Here is a 27907-nt window from a genome sequence, read left to right on the forward strand (position 1 = left end):
TAGTCTAGTGTATTATTTGTTAATATACTCTAAAATTCTAGTGTTTTCACCTCAAACATTTTTTGAGAGAGGAGGTAGCTTGAGTGGGGTGGGGGGGGGGAGTTGAGTCCATTCTTTGAGGGACATAACCAGCTTCGTATTTCTTTAAATATTAATTTGTGTGTGTGTATACCATCATAAATTGACATGTTTTTACTGCAAAATAGAGGAAAAGGGAGTTGAGTCGGTCCAGTCTCTTTTTCAATTAATCCTATGTTATGTTATTTCATTTACGCGTGCCATTTGAGACCTGTGGGAATTGATCAAGGAATCGGTGGATGTATGTATGTATATGTATATATATATATATATATATATATATATATATATATATATATATATATATATATATATATATATGCCCACCTAACAACACATATATCTGGTTCCCCAAACTATAAAAATCATGACGCCTGCTGACCACTACCTACCTAATTTCTGATCGAGAGACGATGATCCTTCCCATACTGGTCAGATATTATGTTAAAGGAATATGTTTTATCTTAGGCTATTTTTTAAACATTTGCTTCAGGTGTAATGTTAACCCACATCTATTGAGGATAAAATTTTCACCACAAATTGACATTAAACACATTAGCTGTAATCAGCCATATCTAGTTGCTCTCAACAATTGCAATTGGGGTTGCAATTTCAAATTCTGTAGCATTACTAAGTATAGTGAAGTCTCTGGTGCACTCTAAGATTAAGAGAGAAACGGAGGACTCAGGCGCCCTGATGTGAGAGAAACGTTCTGTGATGACGGTACCAAATAAAAAGAAGTTGTTTTGTGACTACAGTATTAAGCGCACTTTTCATCACTTTTGTAATAAACCCAGCTATGCCTATGTGTGTTATGATATTTACCATAACATTATATATATATTTAGTGGTATAAATGGTTCTAAAGTGGAAACTTGGTTGGGTTCTTAAAACCAATAGAATAAACTTATAGGTTCTGTAATTTCATTATCTAAGTCCCAATTGGACGCTTTATACAAGGATGACTGTAATGTACTGTATATACTTGTGACACTGGCCAGTTGGTTTGGTGTGGTATGGTAGAGGGGCGTGACAGCAAAAACAGGAATAAACAATTGAAATTTAAATTGAAAAAACATCAATAATGGGACCTAGTGCGGCAATAGTAACAAGTATAAAGCGATTTATAGATTGTGTGGCATGACGTATTTCAGTGAATTTAGTCAATATTGTACAGTAACAATGACCTATGCAAACCTGTTTTGCGTATGTTTTTAATGATTACGTGTAATTAAAATTGTTATAGTCTATTGAAATATAGCTTTGTTTATAAAGTGGTATTCAAATAATTACTATCTTACAAGAATCCTCCAATGTGTGTTATATTCACCAAGTCTTGGTGGTGGCAAATTTATAGAAGAGCTTAGTCACTCATGAAATGATAAATAAACACACAGGCAGGCCTTCAGCGCCTAAACTGTCATATCTTTATCTCAAAAAAATAAACAAACGCCAGACATTCTGTCACCCCCTGCCTCTTCCCCGTCTCTCCTTGTGTTCCCAGACAAAAGATTGGTGATTTCTTTATGTTTATTTTATATAATATCTCAGACTAAAGTTAGGATAATATAATTTGCATTGCTGAAATCCTTGCAAGACAGAGATTAATTTAAATATAAGCGTCATATATTTTGCTCAAGATATAAAAAATGTAGTACATTAGTGTACAATACTGTAGTACATTTTATAAAAAGTTTTTCAACTGTATTTTTGGGTAGATTTACATAAATTTCTTCATTTATTTTCATCCATTTACATGCACACACCATACTAAAAGAAACGTAAAAGAAATAAATGACCTTAGTGCAAAGCTGGAGTGCACATGTACTAATTTGATTACGGTACTAAAATTGTTATGTCTAGTGCGAATTATATGTTTATAGTCATATAAATCAGTATCTTACAAGAATTCCAGCAATGTTAATTATATTCTCCTAGGTCATATCACTGGCATTTTAAAATGAGAGATGCTTAGTAGGACTGTTAAATAACACACAGGGACCTTCGGCTCAAACTTATCACCTGAACCCCCCCCCCCCACACCCTTCACTGGCTCCGTCCCTCCCTCCCTAATCTGCTCAGCCGGGGGTTTATTTAGGCTTACAGTTTTTATCTTATATAATATCTCAGACTAAAGTTAGGAGATTATAATTTGCATTGCTGGAATCCTTGCAAGACAGCCAATAATTTGAATATAAACGTCATATATTTTACTCAAGAGATAAAAATTGTTGTACATTAGTGTACAGCACTGTAGTACATTTATAATATAAATTTATTCAACTGCATTTTTGGGTAGATTTACATCAATTTCTTCATTTATTTTCATCCATTTACATGCACACACCATACTAAAAGAAACGTAAAAGAAATAAATGACCTTAGTGCAAAGCTGGAGTGCACATGTACTAAATTGATTACGGTACTAAAATTGTTATGTCTAGTGCGAATTATAGCATGTTTATATTCAAATTAATCAGTATCTTACAAGAATCCCAACAATGTTAAATGTATTCACCCAGGTCATGTCACTGGCTTTTTATAAGAGAGAAGCGCGTTAGACCTTGGGCTGGTGCCAACTGTCAAACGTACTACCTCCCCTCCCCCCACGCCCTCTCGCTCGCTCCTTCCCTCCCTCCCTCTCCCCCATCTGCCCAGCATTGCTGGAATCCTTGTAAAACGTCATGTATTTTGCACAAGAGATAAAAATTAATCACCTGTATCACATTAGAGTAGTGATTTAAGAGTAAAAGTGTATATGTACGTATATACTGTAGTAGTCCACATACACGTAAGTATAAATAAAAAGTACATGTGATGATCGGACAACGTCCATTTCGGTTAATGTCACGTTTCCAAGAACGTATCTAGGACGTTAACCGGCGCATGACTGTATATGGTAAATGGAAAGAGTAGGACACAAAATTGCATACGTTGTCACAGTTTGATTGCTCGTTTTAAAATGATGACCGCGTGGTCGCTTGTTGTCACTGTGCAGCTGTGGCGCTCACGCATGCACGTGCACACACAAAAACCCGCTAAATTTAAAAAGTTTGAGTTTTCGAAAAGTCCGGATTCTCAGGTGGTCCGGATTTTTGGACTTCTACTTTATTCAAATGTTAATACAACCAGTCTAGTGTCAACTTTGCTTCAATAGCCTTCCTCCCATGTAATGGCTAGAGAGATAAATAAGTAACCCTGGCAAGAATCTGCTACTGCCCAATATGTGTACAATGGCAGGAAAAACTAATCATCCTAACAACAAAATTATGCTGCAGGCAATGTACAGTATCTACCTTGTTAAATCAGAATTCAGTTGCTTCAATGACCAGTAAGGAACCAGATCTTGGAATCCTTAAAACTGAGGTTTATTTGTTATGAAATTCAACCAAATAGGCATTCCCTGCCCATATAGGGCTTAACTTTAAGTGGGGAAGAATGAGATCTTGGATATTTGTTCAAAATGGGTTTTCAAACTTTAATCAGTTTTTGCATTCACAGATTGAATGATCTTTATCAATTGCCACATGGAAGATACATTTGAATCTTTCATTAGCAGACCCTTCTCATTAATAGATAAATTCTCAATCTGATTTTGTTGTCCACTAATGGGAATCATCAAGGGTAAAGATTGATAAGAGTGAGATCTTTGTTGTCCACTAATGGGAATCATCAAGGGTAAAGATTGATAAGAGCGAGATCTTTTGTTGTCCACTAATGGGAATCATCAAGGGTAAAGATTGATAAGAGCGAGATCTTTTGTTGTCCACTAATGGTAATCATCAAGGGTAAAGATTGATAAGAGCGAGATCTTATGTTGTCCACTAATGGGAATCATCAAGGGTAAAGATTGATAAGAGCGAGATCTTTTGTTGTCCACTAATGGGAATCATCAAGGGTAAAGATTGATAAGAGCGAGATCTTTTGTTGTCCACTAATGGGAATCATCAAGGGTAAAGATTGATAAGAGCGAGATCTTTTGTTGTCCACTAATGGGAATCATCAAGGGTAAAGATTGATAAGAGCGAGATCTTTTGTTGTCCACTAATGGGAATCATCAAGGGTAAAGATTGATAAGAGCGAGATCTTTTGTTGTCCACTAATGGGAATCATCAAGGGTAAAGATTGATAAGAGCGAGATCTTTTGTTGTCCACTAATGGGAATCATCAAGGGTAAAGATTGATAAGAGCGAGATCTTTTGTTGTCCACTAATGGGAATCATCAAGGGTAAAGATTGATAAGAGCGAGATCTTATGTTGTCCACTAATGGGAATCATCAAAGGTAAAGTCTGTTAAGAGTGAGATCTTATGTTGTCCACTAATGGGAATCACAGAGGTAAAGTCTGCTAAGAGTGAGATCTTTTCCATTATAAATTTTTCCATGAGGTCCAGCTTGTATGACATCTGTTATTGTCGATAGGAACCATTACAAATAAAATCCAGAACACATCCAGCACACTTCTGAGCATGTCTGGTTACAATTGTCATCCTTTTTGGCTTATTTGAAAAAGAAGCCCTAATACAACACTTCAATATCTGATTTTATAAGCATTAGTTATTCTTAAGTTAATTGCTTTTAAATCATTTATCTCTCTTGACCCTTGCTCAGCCATAATGACCTTTGATGATGTTGGTTATGAAAAAAAAAAATCTGAACTTTAATCATTTCTAAAGAAACAATTAAACTAATAGAAAATTATACTTTTTTTTTGTCTTACCTGATCTTGATTGTCTTTATGCCTGTACACAAGGCTTGCAATTAGCCTAATGAGATCACATTTGAAGCCAAAAGCAGGATGAGTTTCAGCAGTAGCCATTTGTTCTTCATCAGTGAGATCAGATAATTGGTTCAGGGGTGTGAAGGCATTCCCACCCATCTTTCCGATGTCAGTCATGCACCGCAATAAATCTACAAAATATTGAACATAAATTTTTTGAATAAGACAAATGGGTGGTAATTGTTGCAGTTGTTCAAGACTTTTCATGGGTTCTATATACAAGACTAGTTTTATGATATGATTTTTATTGATATCTGCTATATTCTTATTGTCTACTTAAAACAATATGGTTTTACACATAAATCATTAAGTATAAGCACTGAGAATAACATTTATGAGTGATCTAAGCAAAATAACAAATGTCATCAATAATTCAGTAACTTAAATCCATGTGGACAGATGTGGCTACAGGTTGTATCTCTCTAGTCCGGCAACCTCGGGACCTGACCGGTGCCGGACCATGGAAATTCACCCTTTTCCTGGATAGATAGTGACTTGTGCTTATGCTTGGAAGCACTAGCACCACTTTCTCTGCATCATGGTCTCTTTGAAGACATATTGAAGGGTTAAATGTCGTATAGTAGCTTCTCAAATTTCGCGAGTTTTTAATTCTTAACGTATTTTATTGGAACACACAAAAAATAAATAAATAAAAATTTTGACGGCGGAAACTTGAATTTCGATGGGTTTGAACGGCCCGCCAACGTGCAGACGATGTGCATAATCGTGTAAACAGTGTCATTTCTCTTATGTACAAAAGATTCATTATTGTTTATTACTGAATGTTTTTTTTATTGAATTAATGTTTGTGTGTGCAAAATGAGCAATAAAATTCATTAATAATACGTAGAATATTAAAACACACGAGGAAATGACACAGCATTGTTTTCGTTGATTACAAAGCCAGTGACTGACTGGTTCTACATATAAAACAGAAGAAAATAAGACCTTGGTTGTAGCTGTAGTAAAATTAATATGGTTGTTTTAAGTAATGTTATTTAATGTTAATAAATGGAACAATAGAAGTAGCTAACGATAATGGTAAAGAAAAAAGAGAGATCGCGTATGTAAGTGCGCATGCGCACACGTGAAAACATATCGTCATTACTTTACATAAGAATATGAAAGCAGCACTTATTTACTGTTCATATATATTTTAATTAATGTTTCTGAATTTGTTTTTATTGAATTAATGTTTGTGTGTGCAAAATTAACAATACAATTTATTAATAATACGTGGAATATTAGAGGAGACGAGACGGCTGCCGGCATTGTTTATGTTAAAGCTTACGAAACCAGTGACTGATTGGTTCGACATATAAAACTGAAGAAAATAAGACCCTGATTTTAGCTGTAGTAAAATTCATGTAAAAAAATAATATGGTTGTTTGAAGTACCTGTAATGTTATTTAATGTTAATAAATGTAACAATATACTGTAAGTAGCTAACCATTAATGGTAAAAAAAAAGTGAGACTGCGCGTATGTAAGTGAGCACATGTGAAAACATATCGTCATTACTCTACATAAGAATATGAAAGCAACACTTATTTACTGCTCATATATATTGAAGGGTTAAATGTTGTACTCTGTATAGACAAGCAGAGAGAGAGAGAGAGAACAACCGAACTGCCGGTTGTAAACAAACCTTAATTTCCCGCGGCTTTTTTCTTTTTTTAAGGGGATTAGCCCACCCGGGCATAGGTCACTGACCCACATTGGGGCCTGAGGGGCAAAAATTTAATACTCCTGTAATAATAATTCAGATAAGTAAAAAAAAAAAAAAAAAAAGTTGCCTATCTACCTATTGGACAAACTAAAATCGTTCCGGACCACGGGAGTTTCCGGACCACAGAATGCCGGACTAGAGAGGTACAACCTGTATTATAATAACAAGGGTTCCTGGCAGACCATACTTGTCTACAATGTCTGGTGCTGTAAAAACACTATGATCACTTATCCATTCATAATTTCGACTTTAATACTCCTGTACTTGTTATGATGGTAAGAAAGCAAAAGGTATAAAATTTGCTTAAAATAGAAGGGCATATAGAGATTCATAGGATTTATGTGAACATTTCCCAACAGCTACTAACATTATATCCTATACGTGACAACATAAATGGAGCTGAGCACTCAGAGGCTGGCTGATGTAAGCTTAACCAAATTGTCTCTCCCAGTTGGTCCCTAATGACTTGCTGATGACCTTTCATCCCTGATGCTATGTATAAACATTGAGATGACACTGTACTTACACAAACTTGTGATGATAAGGCTGGAGTCTTGTTGAAGCAAGTATCTCCAAGCATCAGATGCTGCAGCTGTGCACACAAAATTTGCAAGTCTCACTAACACCTAAAAATGTAAAAGAATTAGGTTTCATTAATTTACAAAATACACTCAGTCTTCCTTTAAACTTCTTGACTGTTGTATCTTTTATAAAAAAAAAATGGTTGTGATACACCAAGAGCTGCAATACACTTGTAACTATTTTCATCAGTCCAATAACTTTGTCTTGGATAAAACTACCATGAAGTATCAACTAAATACCTGAGAACCATCTTGTTGAAGCTGACCTGCATGGGTGCATAAAATCTTGTCTGCCTCACTCTGGAAAAAAGATTTTACTACAGAACATACATCATGCAATTTAGTTTATTTGTTGCTCTAATGATTTTAAAAATCATTATACAACAGTGAATTGGGGTAATAAAAATGACTAATTCAGAGTTGCAGCCACGAAAGAACTGTATGGAATATACAGGCACTCCCGACTTACAACAGGAATACGTTCCTGGACCCTGATCATAAGTTGATCTGTTCATGACTTGGAATATTATAAATTCACAATAAAATACGTACTGATGCACAAGTGTGTGCATGTGTGGTAGTGAATTAAAGATCAGCTGTAGAGGAGTGCTTGGCAACACTCATCTCTCTCATTACCCCCACCTTTCTCCTTTCTCTCTCCATATTTTAAAATGTTATGTAATGGTAATGTAATACAATGATATCCCCGTAAGCCAGAACAATTGGTGCAGAGCACTTCCGGGGATGAGAGATTTCCGGCTAATCAGACGAATTTCTCAAACCTGGAAAAATTCCTTATCCCCGGAATATTTTCCGGTTACTGGGAAAAGTTTCAGTTTCTAAACTAGACATCCTGCACACACAGACATTAGCCCACTTCCCCAAAATGTTTCTGGGTGCTGGGGATATTTTCCTTGAGCTTAAACTACTGGAGTCCATTAATGAAGTTCTAATTAAGTTAGAAACTCCATTTCTTTACTATAATAATCCAGAATAGTTTATCTAAAAGTTTGGTAAAATAAATATATTTGAAAATTAAAAATCTGTATGATATAGGCATGAATGAAATTGTGTGTTACAGCAAAGACTGGTATTTTCCACTCCCATGGAGCTGTGGGGGATTAGCGGGTCTCGTGTACCTGAAGTGAGGCAATGTCAGGTGGAGGTAGGGTGGGGGATTAGTGGTCTCATATTACAGACATTCCGATGGAATATCAGATCACCCTTTCTTGGGTGGGGAATTAGTGGGTCTCACGACCTGAAGATGTCTTGAAAAAACTCGAAACCTAAAGTATTTTTAGGGAGTTTGTGATAAGTAGAAGTATAAATGAGCAAAGTTGTATCCATTCAACATTACATAACATTTTAAAATATGGAGTGATTAAGTAGAAAGGTGTGGGAAATTAGAGAGATGGAGTGGAAATGAGTGTTGCCAAGCACTCCTCAACAGCTGATATTTAACTCGTCACACATGCAAATTTGTCACACAATAAGACCCTCACTCCTTATGTCTGCTGTCTTAATTCCCTTGTTTGGGGTATGTGAGTGGTGTTGGAGTGCGTGTGGGGAGGGTGTGTGTGTGTGGCTGGTTGTTGGAGTGTGTGTGATGGTGTGTAATGTTTGGCTGAAGAGTGTGGGAGTCAACCTTTTTGGGGGCTGAGGTGGGCAGTCAGTTCCCCCCCCTCACTCAAGCTTGGCTAATTGTGATGGGGAGATGAATTTTATACCATAATGATCCTTAATAAATTCTCTACGAAATGTTTCCAATAAGATATCCTTAAACGAAATATTTCTATATGATATACAGTGGTCCCTCGGTTAACGAGCACAATTCATTTCAGAAGGTTGCTCGTTAATCAAAAAACTAGTTAACCGAAACCATTGTTTCAATGGGTTTTTGGGTAATTGGTTCCAACTCACCGAAAATTGCCTAAAACCAACAAAAAAGGTAGTAAAGTACACTTACTTTGAGGTGTGTATGTAGAAGGCTCCTGGATGATGATGGGAATTAGAATGGGGGTGGAGGAGAAGGGAGAGGAGAAGGCATTGGGGTGAAAGAGAAGGCATTGGGGTGGAAGAGAAGTCACCCCATGGTGCCATTTCACCCATAAAATTTTAGTTCTCTTGGTGTAATTCAAGATTATTTTCTTTAAATCAACACTGCACTGCATTATATAGTGTCAATATGTAAAATAAATTTCAAATTGACCAATAATTTGCTTGGAAACACACAAAAATAGTGTTTAGTTGAAGAGAGTCACAAGCAAGATGTTACCTCCACTGAAAAGACACAGAGACTGACGCCTGTATGGTGTGTTGACAGGCAGTTTGGCGCGCAAAACACTAGCTTCCTATACTTCAATTGTTAAAATGACTAAAAAATTTAATATGAAACTTTTAAAATTATTGAATAGTACAAACTTCTTGATATTTACTAAAATAGTAAAGAATTTAAGCCCTAGAACCGATTTCTGTATTGGCGGACTAATACTACAGCTGGTGGACAGCCAATGCAAGCGAAAACATGTGGAGGTTAAAAACTGTTAATCGAGGGATTACTCGTTAACCGAAGTTAAGAATCTTATGGAAGGTAATTCGTTAACCGAAATCTCGTCAACCGTTAACCGAGGGATCACTGTAGTGATGGGAATTCCATTCTTTTATAAAAAAATGTAAAAAATGTTGATACCGGAGTCAGTAAAATCAGTTCTACTTTCATTAGACACCCTTTTTTTTATCAAAATAATCCTGAATACTTTATCTTAAGTTTGGTTAAATAAATATATTTAAAAAACAAAAGCTCTATATGATACAGGTGTGAAAAGGGCTGTTACTTTTACCCTCTTCACCACTGATCAGCTCGTTAATCGCTTGGGCGATTGGTCACATCTCTGTTACACACTTCACTCAACTGACTGTAATACATAACTAATCATGTCTAACACTTGTGATGAAGGTTGGGTGGGAGATTATTGGGTCACGTTACTAACCTGACCTGTCACCCAGTGTTGGGTGGGGGATTAGTTGGTCTTATGACCTTAATATGTCTTGAATGACATTATTTTTTTACCTATGAGGTACAGTAAAAGCCTCGATTAACCGACTTTCGGATTAACCGTCAATCCCGAACCCCTGAAAAAAAAAAATGCGGGGATTAGCCCACCCGGGCACAGGTCACTGACCCACATCGGGGCCTGGGGGGCGATAATGTAATAATATTAATAATGATAATGCTAATAATAATAGTAATAAAGAACCATAAAGAAATGCAAAAATGAAAAAAAAATCAAGAGTGAGAAACAATGTACCTGTATGTATGTTGTGTTGTCAATAGTAAGAGAAACAATTGAGACCCTGCAATTGTGTGTAAATGAGGCAGAAAGTCAGATGAGCAACCTGGGACTTGGTCACAATTTTTGTGATGACATATGTTCTTTGACTTTTCCATTTTTTATTCACGGTTTCTGTGCTGGTTCATATTTATTTACTAAAGTGGTTAATGTTTTAAAGCAAATTCTATTGAAATATGAATGGCAAATGAACAAAAATGAATAGAGGGACTTAAATGAGGTAGGTTAGAGAAAGGTACTTTGAAAATGTATGTTTTATTTCCGTAGACTTCATGTACTATTAACCGTCCTTTTGGATTCTCCGTCGGCCTCTTCCCCCCCCATATGTGGTCGGTTAATCGAGGTTTTACTATATATATATATATATATATATATATATATATATATATATATATATATATATATATATATATATATATATATATATATATATATATATATATATATATATATATACACATACATATACATACATATACAGTTGTACCCCGCTTTACGCGGTTTCACTTAACGCGATTTCTCATAAACGCGGTGCCTCGCCAGAACCTAACTTTCACTTAACGCGGTTCATCTACCCATATACGCGCAGAGTGTCCGGCTCGACGCTATTTTTAGATTCGCCCCACCCGCCTGCTCCCTCCTCCGCCTCGGCAAGCCGCACGGTAAGGTTGCGCAGTGCATGTCTCTGTTGCGTTATCACTGACGTCATATGACATATCAGACTGTGATTGGCCATGCATCCCTACCCCCCTCTGCTGCTAGCTGTAATTGGTTTAAAGTAATATGACGTGTCCACCCGGGGAGGGAGGGAGGGAGGGAGGGAGGAAAGATGACGCTTGACCTAGCCGCGGCAGCTTCATCCTTCCAGGCCACACCGTGTATACGTGCATCCACTGTTCTGTGAAATGGCTTCCGCCGGACCACCACCGCCACCAGAGAGAAACCTTTCCTAACCTGGACCCAGCCGCCCTAAGCCAAAGAAGACACGACGGTCCTTAAGCTACGAAGTGAAATACCAGATCGTTCAAGATTTGGAGAAAGGAACACGACAAGCTGATCTCGCGCGCCACCATGGAGTGAACGAATCTACGATTCGTACTATTAAGAAGGATGCAGCCAAGATCAAAGAGCACATGACAATCACAAAGTCTGCAGGTGCTTCAATGATGAAGTATTCCCAGAACAAGGTGCTGCTAAAGGTGGAAAATATGCTGGTGAGTTACTTGATTCGTCAGGCGCGACGCAACATGGAGGTGGACACGCGATCCGTTCAAGAGTACGCACGTGAACTGTACGCAGCAGTGTCACGTAAGATGGGAATTGCAGAGCCCAAACCCTTCAATGCTTCCTCTGGTTGGCTGCATAGGTTTAAGAAGAGGAACAAAATCACCAACATCAACATTGGTGGTGAGGAAGCGAGTGCTGACCGTGTGGCGGCTAGAGATTTTCCTCCGTTCTTACGTGAGGTTATGGAGGAAGGGCAGTTCACTGACGACCAGGTGTTCAACATGGACGAATCCGGCCTTTTTTGGAAAAAGCTGCCTACCAAGACCTTCGTTGTCCAGTCTGCCAGCAAGGTTCGGGGTCGGAAGTTGCAGAAGGAGCGCATCACCGTCCTCTTTACCACCAATGCCTCCGGTACCTGTAAACCAAAGTTATCGGTGATTCACACAGCCCGCAAGCCGCACGCCTACAAGAATATGGACACGAACAAGCTTAATGTCCACTGGCTAACCGCACATAAGGCGTGGATGTTCTCTGCTCTGTCCCTCTCCTGGTTTGACGACTGTTTCGTTCCAGACGTCAAGAAATTCTGCGAGCAACAGAATGTTCCATTCAACATTTTGTTTCTCCTTGACAACGCACCAGGACACTCGCCCCTACTTATGGATCGTCACCCCAACGTAAAAGTGGTCTTCCTTCCTCCCAACACTACGTCATTAATCCAGCCCATGGACCAGGAGTTGATCTGCAATGTGAAAGCTGCGTACTCTGCAAAGAAGTTCAAGCTCCTGAACGACTCTACCAACACCAAGGATGAGTTGCGTAAGATGGATGACACCGACAGCGAGAGTAAAAGCGACGAGGACAAAGAACAAGAGGTGGCGATTCAAGAAGTTCTCGTCAAACAGTTTTGGAAGAAGTTTAACGTCAAACAAGCTGTAGACTTCTTGGTGGAGGCATGGGGTCAGCTGTCTATTGCTACGATTCGTCACGCATGGAGGCATGTGTTGCATGGCATACCAGGTGAGAAGAGGAGTCAACCTGTGACTGGTGAGGTTCAGACTGTTGCAGTAGCAGTGGACCTTGCCAGAGAAGCTGCTCACAGTATTACAGCTGAAGGCTTCTCCGAGACCACCAACGAAGACATCATGGAGGTGATCAGAGATCCTGAAATGACTGCAGACGAGATGTTGGAAGATGATCACGTCAGTGAAGAGGAAGATGGTGGTTTATTCTCCGAAGAACACAAGTTAACGCATAGTCATATTAAGGGTGCCATCGAGTGTGCAGAGAAATTGAAGCTCTTCCTTTCCAACGACAATGACGATGACCGCTATGAAGTCTTCCATACCCGGCTGGTGCAGGCTATGGAGCCGTACATCAAGGTGTATCAAGACAACATCAACACTAGCCGTCAAAAAAGCATTACCGAGTTCTTCGCCCGCAACCCACCACAGCCAGCCAGAGCCAGTGATAGTGACAGTGAAGGTGACTTTGAGGGATTTGTCAGGGAAGCCCTGACAACTGTAACTGATAGTAATGCACCTAGTAATGGCGATTCACCTGAGGGCCAGTAATCTGCCCTCTGCCTCGGAACCAGCCTCCATCCCCGTATGCCGACCCATCTCTTCTTCTAAAGTAAGTGTTACACCTAACTTTTAGTTTTTCTAACCTAACCTTTATTTTTCCTAACTTAACCTTTATTTTTCCTAACCTAACCTCTTCTATATTACTTGTTTGTTCATACCATCATAAAGTTAAGATAAAATTTTTACTACAACATAGTTGTGTGTCGTCAAAAAGTGGAGTTTGGGGGTCGGGCCAGTCTCTATTGGAATTAATCCCTTATGTTCTGTTGTTCCATTTACACGGATTACACTTAACGCGGTACCCTGTGGGATCAATTGACCGCGTAAATCGGGGTACAACTGTAAACATTATTGTACCATGAATGAGTCAGTATAGTAGACAAACAGTGAGGCGACCCTTTAGGGGAGGGGGTGTCGCGGTCACATTTACCTCCCCCCCCGCCTTTTGAGGATAGATTATCGCTTATAAAATGTTAATGTAACATAGGGATTAATTTGAGTATAAATATAACTTATTTTACACACACACACACACACAGTGTGGCGACCTCACTGAGTGAGGACGTGTCCCCTGGCACTCCGCAGCAGCCAATGTCATCACGTCGACCTATAGCTAATTTAAGGCAGTTCAGTACTTTTACGGAAAGACAATGCATATTTTCAAGGTGTCAGCGACTGTGAGTGCTAGACTTGTGAATATGTGCGTCCCAGTGTCACGATACCGTCGCACCGACCTGTTCCGGCAGAAGTTGTGTTCTGACCTCACTAGGGGAAAGGTCACGGCAGGGTTAGCTCCAGAGGGATAATTATCAGATATGGCCAGCGTTATGTGTGGTCTGGGGTCTGCGAGTTTGTTGGCCAAGCTGGAATGGGCCATGGAAGAACTGGAGAGGGCCAAGGAAGAAATAGAGAGGGCCACGTTGGAGAACCTGAAATTAAAAGAAGAGATGGCGAGATTGAAGGGGGAGGCGGGACAGAGAAAGCCAGTGTCTGACGAAAATTCAAGCGAGTGGAAGGTTGTAAGGAGAGGGATGACCAAACTGGTGATGAAGAAACACACCAAGGATACGTCAACAACGACATCAGCAGCTAAGTGTACCAACTCGTTCAGTCCCTTGATAGAAGAATTGGACGTTAGTACAGTCAGGGACAGGGCTGACAAGGAAGGTATAAAAACTTTAATTGTTGGTAACTCACAGGTAAGGTACTTGGAAAGGGCCTTTTGTGGTAAAAACATAAATAGAATGAGGGTGTGTTTGCCAGGAGCTGGGGTGGGGGATATAATTGACAGGATGGACAATATCTTGTCTGGTAATGGGAACAAACCCATTATCTGCCTCAGTGCAGGAGGCAATGATATTGGCCGGTGTAGGAGCGAGGAGCTTCTTGATAAGTTCAAGGCAGCTATAGATCGTATTAGGACTAAGGGAGGGATCCCTATCATATGCGGTGTCCTGCCTAGAAGGAGAGTTGGCAGTGAATGGTTGTCAAGGGCAGTTGGTGTCAACGACCGTCTTGACAGATATTGCAAGTCAATATCAGTCCCATTCATTGACAACTGGGACAACTTCTATGGCAGAAGGGACCTTTATGCTAGGGATGGGGTGCACCTGTCTAGGGATGGAGTAGCAACCCTGGCTGGGGCTCTAGAGGGGGCAGTTCAAAAGATATCGAAGTCTTTAAACTGCTAGGAGAACATATGAGCATGGGGCTGGAGGAGACTGCAGTGGGAGCGGGTAAACAAAGTGAAAGATTACAGGGAAATAGTGTTAGGAATGATGACAAAACTAAATTAGACAGGGAGTTTAAAACTAAACGTGGTAAGGGGAGGACTCAGAACACGACTAACTTAAATGTATACTACGCGAACAGTAGAAGTATGAGAAACAAAATGGATGAGATTAGGGCCTTGGTATGTACCGAAAAAATCGATATAATAGCATTCACTGAAACATGGATCAACCTAGACACACGTGAGTTACCGGTCGAATACCAAATTGCGGGTTACAAACTGTTCCATACCGATAGGCTGACCAGGAAAGGAGGCGGAGTAGCAATCTATGTTAGGGATAATCTGAAGTGTAAAATAAATAAGGAAATAAAAACTGAGTGGAATACAGAAACAATTTGGATAGAATTAATCGACGGTAGGGAAAAATCAATCACAGGAGTAATATATAGACCTCCCAATCTTGATAGAGTCAATGAGCGACTTATCTGGGATGAAATGCGCAGGGCTTCCATACACAACAAAGTTTGTATAGTAGGCGACTTTAACCTTGGCCAAATAGATTGGACTGACCTTACAGGTAACTCAGAATCAGAGGATTTTCTCGAGACGATCCAGGACTGTTTTCTAAGTCAACATATAACCGAACCCACCCGGGGTAATAATATACTCGATTTAGTTCTGTCAAACAGAGAAAACCTCATTAGCAATGTCGAGGTAGGGAACGAACTTGCAAACAGCGATCACAAAGAAATTAGATTCCAGTTAGATTTTCAGGGCAGACGTAAGGAAAATTCCACTAAAGTACCAGATTTCAGAAGGGCAAACTTTGACAGTTTAAAGAGGCAGCTGAGAGAGGGGGTGTCGCGCTTGGCCGTGAACCTGACAGATGACACCGACCTGATAACGAGATCTGAGATTGCCGAGTTCCACGACAATTTAAATAGTGAGTTACTTAATGCACAAAGGCAGAACATACCATACAAAAAACTCAGATCAGACAACAATGACCCTAAATGGATAAATAATTATTTAAAGAACGTCATTGGCCAAAGGAAGGCTACAGGTAGAAGGATAAATCGTGGCGAGATTCACCTCCGGGATTATTATAGGGTATTGGCGAGTAGGGTTAAAACCGAGATAAGGAAAGCCAAGAGGAATAATGAGGTAAGGATAGCAAGGGAGGCGAAGACAAACCCCAAAAGATTCTACCAAATGTATCAAACTAAAACACGAGAAAACATTGGATCAATACGGTCAGACACCGGCGAGCTCACTGACAACGACAGAGAAATGAGCAATAATTTGAATAAATATTTTTCAACAGTTTTCACCAACGAAAATTTAAACATGATACCCGGGGCACCGACTTTATTCAGAGATAGTGAAGAAAACATATTAAGCGAGATAGTAGTGACTAGTAACAATGTTAGTAAGCAAATAGACAAACTAATGCCTAATAAGTCACCTGGTCCCGATGAGATATTTGCCAGAGTATTAAAGGAATGTAAGGAAGAGCTTAGTATGCCCTTAGCAAAGTTGTTTAACATGTCCTTAAAAACAGGTGTAGTACCAGAATCCTGGAGGATAGTGAATGTAATACCGATTTTCAAGAAGGGGGATAGATCACTATCCTCTAACTACCGCCCAATCAGTCTAACATCAATAGTAGGCAAATTACTGGAAGCAATCACTTCAAACTCTATTCGAAATCACCTGGAGAAGCACCTATTGATCAATGATTCCCAGCATGGCTTCACAAGCGGACGTTCATGTCTAACTAATCTATTAACATTCTTTTCATCAGTTTTCGAATCGGTGGACGAGGGGCAAAATAAGATGTGGTATATCTCGACTTTAGTAAAGCCTTCGACAGAGTCCCCACAAAAGACTAATTAGAAAGGTAGAAGCACATGGCATCAGAGGTAATATCCTTAAATGGATTAGGGCGTGGTTACGGGACAGGAAACAGCGAGTGAGCATAAACGGCACTAAATCGCATTGGAGCAACGTCACTAGTGGAGTTCCCCAAGGCTCAATACTTGGACCATTATTATTTATTATATACATAAACGACATAGATATCGGCATAGACAGCAACATAAGTAAATTTGCTGATGACACTAAAATAGGGCGTGTTATTAAATCTGACGAGGACTCCGCAAAACTACAGGAAGATCTAAACAAATTTTTCGAATGGTCTGAAAAATGGCAGATGAAATTCAACGTGGACAAATGTAAAGTACTCAGTATAGGAGATGTAAACAGGGAAACCAGATACCAGATGAACAACGATGCCATAGAGAAATCCGACTGCGAGAGAGATTTAGGAGTAATGATAAGTAGGAACCTTAAGCCAAGTAAACAATGTGTTTTTGCTCGTAACAAGGCTAATAAAGTACTTGGGTTCATACAAAGGAGTGTTAGTTACAAGACTAGCGAGGTCATCCTAAAACTGTATCTTGCTCTTGTGAGACCACACCTGGATTACGCAGTTCAGTTCTGGTCACTGTATTACAGAATGGATATAGAATCCTTGGAAAGAATTCAGAGGAGAATGACAAGACTAATCCCGGGCATTAGAAACCATGAGTATAGAGACAGGTTAAAGCATCTTAATTTGCACTCCCTTGAGAGACGTAGAGCGAGGGGCGACCTGATAGAGGTGTATAAGTGGAAGGCAGGGCTAAACAAAAGGGACATTACAAAGGTACTCAAATTATCCAACCAGGAGCGAACTCATAACAATGGTTTTAAATTAGACAAATTTAGATTTAGGCGTGAAATAGGTAAACACTGGTTTGGAAACAGAGTAGTGGATGAATGGAACAAGTTACTAAATATCATCATTAACTCGAATATGCTTTGAATAGCTTCAAACATAGGTTGGATGCTTATATGAGCAATAGGGGTTGGAGTGTAGCAGGAGCTGCCAGTATGAGCCTAGCCAAACCCGCTGCAGTTTCCTCCATTCTTATGTTCTTATGACTGGTGCTGGCTATCCTCCATGCCACACCATCACTCTACTAAAAGCGCTGAGAATCTTTCACAACCGCAGCTGCAGATGGGGTCGCCGCATTTCCAGACGAATCCCTATCATCATGTCGAGCAAGCATAAGAAAGTCAAGCCAGTGCCAGAAAGACAGTGTGCTCGCTATGAAGTGCCGCAAGTATGGTACAGCCTACCATCCCTATTGCTGTCCAATGTTACATCTTTATGCAACAAGGTGGAGGAGGTCAGTGTTACAGTGAAGTCAGTTGGTGCAGGTATTGTGGCGATTACCGAGGCATGGCAAATTGTTCCTGAGATCTGTGCCATAGAAAACTATGAGTTATTTCACCACCTTAGGAAAGACAGAGTATGTGGTGGTGTAGTTGCTTACTGCCGCTGTGACCTTAAACCATCACACCTAGGTGTTAATGTACCTGAGGATGTAGAAATTTTGTGGGTTAAGGTCACTCCCACCTCCCACCCCCGCCAGCTTGTCTCCCTCATTGCTTGTGTGGCTTATCACCCCCCGCGCTCACCTACCGCCAATGCACTAATTACTCATATAATAGTCACTGCTGACTCCCTGAGATCCAGATTTCCATGTGCTAAGCTAGTGATATGAGGTGACTTTAATGAGTTAGACATCAGCAACATCACCCAACACCTCCACCTTGCACAAATAGTTGACTTTCCTACACATGGGAATGCCACCCTGGACCTCATCATGACTGACCTCAGCAACCACTACCTTCCCCCCAGCCGCTGCCCCCCATGGGGCGGAGCACCCACCTGTCTCTACTGTGGTCACCTACACCTACCATCTCACGACCGCCAGTTGTCACCAGGACTTACCAACCTACCCCTGACTCTGCCATGCGGCGTTTCGGACAATGGGTGACCCGGTATCCCTGGACTGAAGTGATCACGATAGACGATGTGCAGAACAAGTTGGATAATTACCTGGACACTATCACCAAAGCCTACCACCACTTCTTTCCAGCCAAGACACTGAGGATCCACCCCGATGATGTCTCGTGGATTACACCCCGTATCAAAAGACTAATTGAGCAGCGCAACAAGGCATACTAAACCAACAACCGCCTGTACAAAAGTCTACGTAACCAGGTCATCAGGGAAATCAAGTCAGCCACGAAGTCTTATTATCCCAAGAAAGTGCATGGCCTCAAGGAGATCGGCATCGGTCAGTGGTACTCTGAGGTAAAAGATCTCTGTGGTCTTAACCGTCAGTCTCCCACATTTCCTTTGACCGTATATGGCGGCATATAAGTTGACTCCCCAACTCCAGCAGCAGTCAAGTGTTGTGAAGGACCAAGTCAACCATCAAAACACTTACATAACAGGTAAACAGTCAAACAAGCCACTCTATGCATGACGTCACACATAACGTCATTAGTGACTGGCCCAACAATCACAACAACACTGAACTCAGTTGACTTCCTGCTCATACCACCACAGTCCACATAGCCACTGACCAGACAGCTGACAGCCATGGCCCCTCCTGCCAAACGAACAGAGTATGAAGCTCGTTTCAAGCTGAAGGTTATTGCGTGTGCCAACTCTACCAATAACTGTGCAGCAGCAAGGGATTATGGAATTAGTGAAAAATTTGTGAGGGATTGGAAGAAGAACGAAGATACAATAAATAAAATGGCAAAGAAAAAATGTGCCTTAAGACATAGCAAAGCTCAGTGGCCAGAAATAGAAGAATATGTGAACGAGTGGAACCGAGAACACTGACAGAATGGAATCGCAATAACAAGAAATAACATCTGCATGGAAAGTATCAAGTGGGCAAGAGCAAATCCAGACTCGAGTCAAAATTTCAAGGCTACCCCAAATTGGTGTTCTAGGTTTATGAGAAGACATGATTTGGTGTTGCGGCAGAAGACCAAAATAGCTCAAAAACTTCCAGCTGACCTCGAACACAAAGTCACCGCTTTTCAACGGTATATTATCGATTTACGGAAGACACACAACTTTCCGCTGTGTCAAATTGCCAATATGGACGAGACCCCCTCTATTTTTCGATATGCTGAGCAATAAAACAGTCGATTCTAAGGGAGCAAAAACCACCATGATGAAAAGTACAGGACACGAGAAAACAAAATTCACTGTGGTGTTGAGTTGCATGAGTTACGGTACAAAACTGAAGCCTATGGTAATATTCAAACGGGAAAACCACGCCTAAATTAATATTCCCCCCCAAGTGTTTTTGTTCATGTCCAAGAGAGTGGATGGATGGATGAAGAAGGAGTGAAATTGTGGATTGAAAATGTGTGGAATAAGAGGCATGGTGAACTGCACAAAGAGAATAGCCTGTTAGTGTGGGACCGGTTTAGCCCACACTCGACCAAGGATATCAAGAAGTGCTTAAACCACCTCAACACCAAACAAGCTGTTATACCAGGAGGTTTAACATCTATTCTGCAACCTTTAGATGTCAGGATTAACAAGCCATTTCAAGAAAATGTTCGTGCAGAGTGGAACAAGTGGATGGTAGAGGGAGACAAGTCGTACACAAAGGGCGGGAATATACTCACTCCACCACTTGATGCACTGTGCGAATTCGTTGTCAAATCTCGGGATGCCATTCGAGTAGAAGTTATCACAAAGTCTTTCAAGAAATGTGGTATATCTAACAAGATGGATGGTGAAGAAGACGATACGTTGTGGAGATGTTCAGACGGAGAGGACAGCAACAACGAACACAAAGACGAAGCCAGTGATTCAGAGTTGGACCATTATGACGACCTACATTTGTCTGCTAGCCATGAACTGGACTTTGAAGGTTTTTAGATAAGGTATGTTTAGAGTTTCACTTTTACTGTAAATAAAATAGTATTGTTTTCTTTTAAGATATTTTTATATTGTATGTCAATAAAGGGCAATTTTATCAGATTACATTGACTTCGTTTTACCTACTGCATGGTTTCACACACTTGATCACACACACACTTAAAACATCAATAACAAAAGGTGTTTAAATAAAACTACTGAGAAAAACTTTATTTCATCCATAATAGAAATAGAGCAATTATATTAAAGGTAAATATGAAGGTTGAAATACGAAATACTCTCACTTACGGTCAACCATTTGAAATTGCCAACAAACTCCTGAAATTTAAATCAAAATGCTCTACAACCCCAATTGACCCCCCGATCAAAATTTACAAGGAGTTTGCAGTCGAACTTGCCACCCTCCCCTCTGTTCCATTATTAATGCATCCTTCAGACAAAGCAAATGCCCTAATGAATGGAAAACCGCATTTGTCACCCCTATTCCCAAGGTCCCCACCCCACAGTCCCCAAGTGACCTCGGGCCAGTTGCCATTACTCCCATACCCAGTCTACTCTGTGATGACTTTGTTTTTGAATGGGCATTTGCTAGTATTTATCAGTCAATTGATCCATAGCAATTTGGCAATATGAGGACCTCCTCTACATCACACTGCTTAGTTAGTTTCCTGGATTTTCTGCACAAAAACCTGGAAAATGTAAGACATCACTGGCCGTTGCCCTTGTTGACTTCAGGAAGGTTTTTGACATTGTTGATCACTGTACTGTTATTAACAAGGCCATTGCACTAGGGCTGCCCTCCAAACTGGTCTCATGGCTCACTGATTGCCTGAGTGAGTGTCGTCAGGCAGTGAGGTATCACGGTTCTGTCTCCACATTCCAACACCTCACCTGCGGTGTTCCCAGGGAACCAAGATGGGACCACTGTGCTTCCTCATCCTGATCAACGACGCTCTATCGGACACTCCTCACAGGTGGAAGTACGTGGATGACTGCACTGTGGGGGTTACAGTGGACAACACCTCACTGGACTACTCATCACTACAAGGCACCCTGGACAGGATACAGGCATGGATTACGGAGAACAAGGTCACCATCAATCACATCAAAATCGTAGTCATGCACATCAATACTGCCACCACTCCAGTGCAAGCTCCAGCAGTTACAGGAGGTGCCCATCCTCTCCAGTTAGTGTAGTCTGCCAAACTCGTGGGTGTAACTATAGAACACAAACTGGACTGGAAGGCCCATGTAAACAACACAATCAAGGCAGCCTCATACCGACTCCACATGCTACAACAACTCATGTCACTTGGGGCACCCACACCAGAGCTGAGGACTATCTACAATGCATTTATTCCCCCCAAATTAACGTATGCGTCACCAGCCTGGTCATCTTCTCTCAACTCTACCCAGCTAAAGAAGGTACAGAAGAGGGCCTGCAGAATCATGCTTGGCGCAGACTACTCCAGCTACAACAACGCTCTCTCTACCCTGGAAATGCCATCCCTCAGTGACCTCCACCACCACGCACTAGTAGGGTTTGACAGTAGACTACTGCACCATCCTCGTCATCGCCACCTTCTGACACCTGCAGTCCCCCGCCCACCTCGTGCTGTCCGCCACTACAACAAAATTCAGCCCATAAGAGCCTGCACTGATAGATATATAAGAATAGCACTATCCCATCTATTGTTAAAATAAAAAACAGCTCCTGATTTATGAACTGTACAACCCTGTAAATGTATTGAACGTATTTCATTATGTCTAAATCACATGTACGTTTGTATATTTTCAGCCACCGGCTGCAACTTTATTAATAAACAGTTGATAAAACACACACACACACACACATGGTCAAGATCTATTCAGGCACTGCTCCTGTGAGCAGTGGCCCCCCCTTGGCCAATGTTCGGCCCCATTCCCCAAGTCCCTCTCCCCGACCCATCCTCATCACCGGGATATAAACATAATCAAAAGTGGGATCAGTGTTGAACAGTTATGAACAGTGTTTAAGCCAGTGAATTCAGCACTAGACAGTACCAGTGAGAGCCGTGACCCACCACTGAGATAAGCACCCCTGGGAACCGACCACCATTTTCTGACAAGGAGATGCTGATCAGTCCACCATGGGAACAACAGTGGGTCGGCTTCACACCTGACTAGGAGATAACACAACACCACCCAGCAGGGTAAGGAACTGTGACACCACCCCACACCACCCAGTGTTTCCATGACCACATGAGGTCCTTCATATCAGCACCCGCGGACGAGTTACTACACCACGTGAACACCTCACCACCTGGTGTCCCCATGACCAGTCCAGGCCCGGGCCATCAACTGTAAACTATAATAATTTGTATGTTCAATTCATGTTCCTTCTTTTTTCAGTAATGAAAGGTTTTGTTAAGGACCCACCCACCCCATGTCTTTGTATGTAATATTATTGTAATAAGTCATTTTTGTCCAATGTATATTTTCAGCCTTTGGGCTGCTGACTTTTTCAATAACCCATTAATTCTTATTATTATTACACAAGCACACACTAAATAAATTTACTTTAGTACTGTACTCAAGAAATATTTTTGGGTACAGTACAGTACTTACTTTTTAAAAATTACTCAAATTTTTTATTACTTTTACTATTACATAAGGGTGGTTTTTAATACTTTTACTCCAATACAAATAAAAAAATAAAAATTGTTACTCGTTACATGCAAACTAATAATATATCTTTTAATTAATTAATTAATTAGTAACCATAGTAAAGGAGTTGTGTGGTGGGAGGGCATGGTGTGGGTGGAGCTGTGAAGGGTACAATGTGGGTGTGGGGAGACACCACGAGGTCACATACCTAGAGGTCTCATGAGGTGAGGTGACGTCAGGTGACAGTGGCCATGACAGCAGACTTTCCTTTTGATCTTCTTGTTTCCATTAGCACCTCGATTCCCCACCTCACCTAGCCTACCTTCTTACCCCCACCCCCCCTTCCTTCCCTTGTCAAATCCCCTCTCTTCTCCCTCACCTTTCCTTCAGAGGCTTGGTCTTCCCATTAGAGGTCAGTTGCTCTTTGCATATACAGGGCATCCTCACTTAACGTCGGGGTTACGTTCCTGAAAACGCGACGTTAAGCAAAAAAATGTTAAGCGGATCAATTTTCCCCACAAGAAATAGATAAAATACGGAAGTTACATTCCCCAGCCTTTGCCCCATAAAAAAAGTTACATATACAGAAAATCATTGCCATTTCTATAGAAAATAGTATATAGAACGACAGTACTAAATTTGTATTGGTACTCACCAATAGGCAGAGGTGGTAGAGCAAGTGTGCGGTGGGTAGTGGAGTGAAGGAGGAAGATGGTGGGAGAGGAGGAGGAGGAGGGTGGGAGCGGAGGGGGGCGGGAGAGGAGGAGGACGGCGGGAGGGGGCGGGAGAGGAGGAGGACGGCGGGAGCGGAGGATGGCGGGAGAGGAGGAGGAGGAGGAGGGTGGGAGCGGAGGACGGCGGGAGAGGAGGAGGGTTAATTATTATGACCTGTTGTAAACTCTACTCTGTAATCCTTTTGCGCTACCGCTCACAGGATGAGTGTGGGGTGCACAATAACTAGCGGCTGTAAGCGGCAAAATAAAAAATCAATCCTCCTCCGTTGTTGGTGGGAATGTCTCGGCAGCAACCGTATCTGAACTGGCAGCTTCACCAGTCATCTTTATGCTGTAATAGTTATACCGACGCTTTAATCGTTGAAACCAGCCTCAGCTGGCTGTAAAGGTCTCTTCCTTCGATCCTTCACCCTCTTCTTCCTTTAAGTCATCAAACAAGGATCTGGCCTAATGCTGGATAACCATATGGCTCACAGGGGCATTGCGTTGATTCTGGTCCTCCATCCACATAGCCAGCATCTTTTCCACCTTCTCTTTCACAGTGCTTCTAGTAAGAGTCATCTTAGTAGCACTCAGAGAAGAACCACTTCCAGCACTAACCTTAATCCTGTCGGCTTTGGTCCTGATAGTATGCACCGTAGTGGGGGATAGACCAAGCACAGCGGCTATGTCCATATCATGTTCCCCTTTTTCAAATTTTGTTAATACATCCATTTTCATAGCAAAGGTAATGGTCTTACATTGCCTCTTCACTACACTAGCATCAGTAGCACTTGATGGGTGCTTGGAAGCCATTTCGTATGGTTAGAGAACAGTTTTGGAGCAAAAGCACTTAAGCACACACGAATGATGCGGAGTCGTAACAGAGACTGGCTTGGCGTCGCATGGGGACGCTGTGACGTTCCGTGAGTGAGGGCAGCGCGCCGAGCCAAGAGAGCGTAGCGCGGCCAGACAAGAGCGGATGATGCGTTGTAGAAAGTAGTCAGTGACGACGCAAAACTACGTAGTATCAGATCACCGGGACGTTAAACAAATTTTTGGTCTCTCAAGTTCAGCGACGTAGTACCGAAACAATGTTAAGCGGGACGACGTTAAGCGAGGATTTACTGTACCTGTACCTAAAATGAATTTCAAAGAGGCTGTGATTCTAAAATGCTTTACATAATTTTTTGATATAAAACCTGTATCTATACGTATGTGTGAGACTGAGTGTATTTAAAATTCTGCTTCAATAAATAAGTACCACTGCTCCACCCCCCCCCAGCACCTGTCAGATGTTACATGGTGTGAAGAATTCAGCCACTCATCAAATAGAATCAAAAAGTGATGTCACCACAGCCACACCTCAATTAGAGGGACAGTTCAAGATGAGTTTTAGTCAGACTCAGTCACTATGGAGGCAACAATCATCCACAAACTCCTCAACTGAAGGACCTTGACAGCTACTTGGCATGCCCTGGGGATGCAATGGAGTTACTGAGGTCTTTCCCAACATTGTGACTTATCTCTCAAGCTTTGTGAATGAATTACCCTGTCTTATCTCACACAAGAACATAAGAACATAAGAATGGAGGAAACTGCAGCAGGCCTATTGGCCCATACTGGGCAGTCCCATTTACACCCAACCCCTATTGCTCATATAAGCATCCAACCTATGTTTGAAGCTATTCAGCGTATTCGAGTTCATGATGATATTTGGTAACTTGTTCCATTCATCCACTACTCTGTTTCCAAACCAGTGTTTACCTATTTCACGCCTAAATCTAAATTTATCTAATTTAAAACCATTGTTACGAGTTCGCTCCTGGTTGGATAGTTTGAGTACCTTTGTAATGTCCCCTTTGTTTAGCCCTGCCTTCCACTTATACACCTCTATCAGGTCGCCCCTCGCTCTACGTCTCTCGAGGGAGTGCAAATTAAGATGCTTTAGCCTGTCTCTATACTCAAGGTTCCTAATGCCCGGGATTAGTCTTGTCATTCTCCTCTGAATTCTTTCCAAGGATTCTATATCCATTCTGTAATACGGTGACCAGAACTGAACTGCGTAGTCCATGTGTGGTCTCACAAGAACAAGATACAGTTTTAGGAAGATACAGTTTTAGCTTGAGTTCTAAACTCGCATGTTTCTGAACTAAAAATTCATTTTACATGAGCTGTTGTGAATGGCCGGCAAGGCAGGCCGCGTCACTTAGCCGGGACCTGCCTCGCCGCTTGATACTCTTCCACTCTGTGAATACAATTAATAATTAATATACAGTATAGTCTCGATTTACGCGGGTTTTGTTTACGCGTTTGGTCATTGACGCGGTGCCTTGCCAGAATGAAAATGCTTCAATTACGCGGTAAATTTGGTCATTTTCACGGAGAGCGGCTGGAGGTCCAGACGCTCCACGCCATTTTTCATTCAAGCGGTCCATTCTCGACCATACGCAGGAAGCAGCGCAGTGGGGGGTGCACATTAGGTCGCTGTTGCGTTATCGCTGACGTCATATGACGTATTGGACTGTGATTGGGCCACGCATCCTTACCACCCACGCATTCCCTCCACCGCTAGCTGTGATTGGTCTAATGTTATATGACGTGGCCTGGGACAGGAGGGAGCGCCTGACCCAGCCGCGTCAGTCTCATTGTTCTACTGTCGCCGCATATACTGTTCTCTATTGTGCTCGCTAATCTGTTCAACAATGGCATCCACTGGACCCCCACCACTACAGAAAAACCTTGCATTACCTGGACCCAGCCACCTCAAGCCCAAGAAGACATAACGTGCCCTAAGTTGCGAAGTTAAGCACAAGATCGTGCAAGCTTTAAAAAAAGGAACAAGACAAGTGATTTGGCGCGCCAGCATGGCGTGAACGAATCTACGATCCGGACGATCAAGAAGGATGCCGCCAAGATTAAAGAACACATGAGCATCACAAAGTCTGCAGGTGCTTCAATGGTGATGTACTGTCAGAATAAGGTGCTGCTCAAGACGGAGAACTTGCTGGTGAGCTACTTAATTCGTCAAGCAAGACGTAACATGGCGGTCGACATGCGGGCAGTGCAGGACTACGCACGTGAACTGTACGCATCAGTGGCGCGCAAGATGGGAATTGCAGAGCCCAAACCCTTCACTGCTTCCTCTGGGTGGCAGCAAGGGTTTAAGAAAAGGAACAAGATTACCAACATTAACATTGGTGGTGAAGGAGCGAGTGTTGACCGTACACCGACGACCAGGTATTCAACATGGATGAATCCGGTCTGTTTTGGAAAAAATTACCTTCCAAGACCTTCGTTGTCCAGTCTGCCAGCAAGTGTCGGGGCCGGAAATTGCAGGAGCGCATCACCGTCCTGTTTACCACCAATGCCTCCGGTACCTGTAAGCTCAAGTTGTCGGTGATCCACATAGCCCGCAAGCCGCACGCCTACAAGAACATGGACATGACCAAGTTAAATGTCCACTGGCTAACCTCAAGGAAGGCGTGGATGTTCACTAGTCTGTCCCTCTTCTGGTTTGACGGCTGTTTCGTTCCTGACGTCAAGAAATTCTGCGAGCAAAATAATGTGCCATTCAACATTTTGTTGCTGCTTGACAATGCACCAGGACACTCGCCACTACTGTTGGATCATCACCCCAATGTAAAAGTGGTCTTCCTTCCTCCCAACACTATGTCGTTA

At 41.6% G+C, this 27907-nt stretch overlaps 1 protein-coding gene across 8 annotated transcripts in view; it reads right to left on the minus strand.

Annotated features, from left to right (window-relative positions):
• LOC121873155 (ataxin-10-like) overlaps positions 1 to 27907 on the minus strand; it is a 95468-nt gene that overhangs the window by 22763 nt on the left and 44798 nt on the right. For all 8 annotated transcript variants that reach the window (XM_042376476.1, XM_042376472.1, XM_042376477.1 and 5 more), the window contains 3 exons: positions 7407 to 7466; positions 7112 to 7211; positions 4798 to 4988 (listed from right to left, as the gene is read on the minus strand). In XM_042376476.1, the coding sequence (XP_042232410.1) occupies positions 4798 to 4988; positions 7112 to 7211; positions 7407 to 7466 (351 nt within the window). The remainder of the gene's footprint in view (positions 1 to 4797; positions 4989 to 7111; positions 7212 to 7406; positions 7467 to 27907) is intronic.

The sequence above is a fragment of the Homarus americanus genome, unplaced genomic scaffold (genome assembly GCF_018991925.1).
Source record: "Homarus americanus isolate GMGI-L3 unplaced genomic scaffold, GMGI_Hamer_2.0 scaffold32929, whole genome shotgun sequence".
In the NCBI taxonomy this organism is placed as follows: Eukaryota; Metazoa; Arthropoda; class Malacostraca; order Decapoda; family Nephropidae; genus Homarus; species Homarus americanus.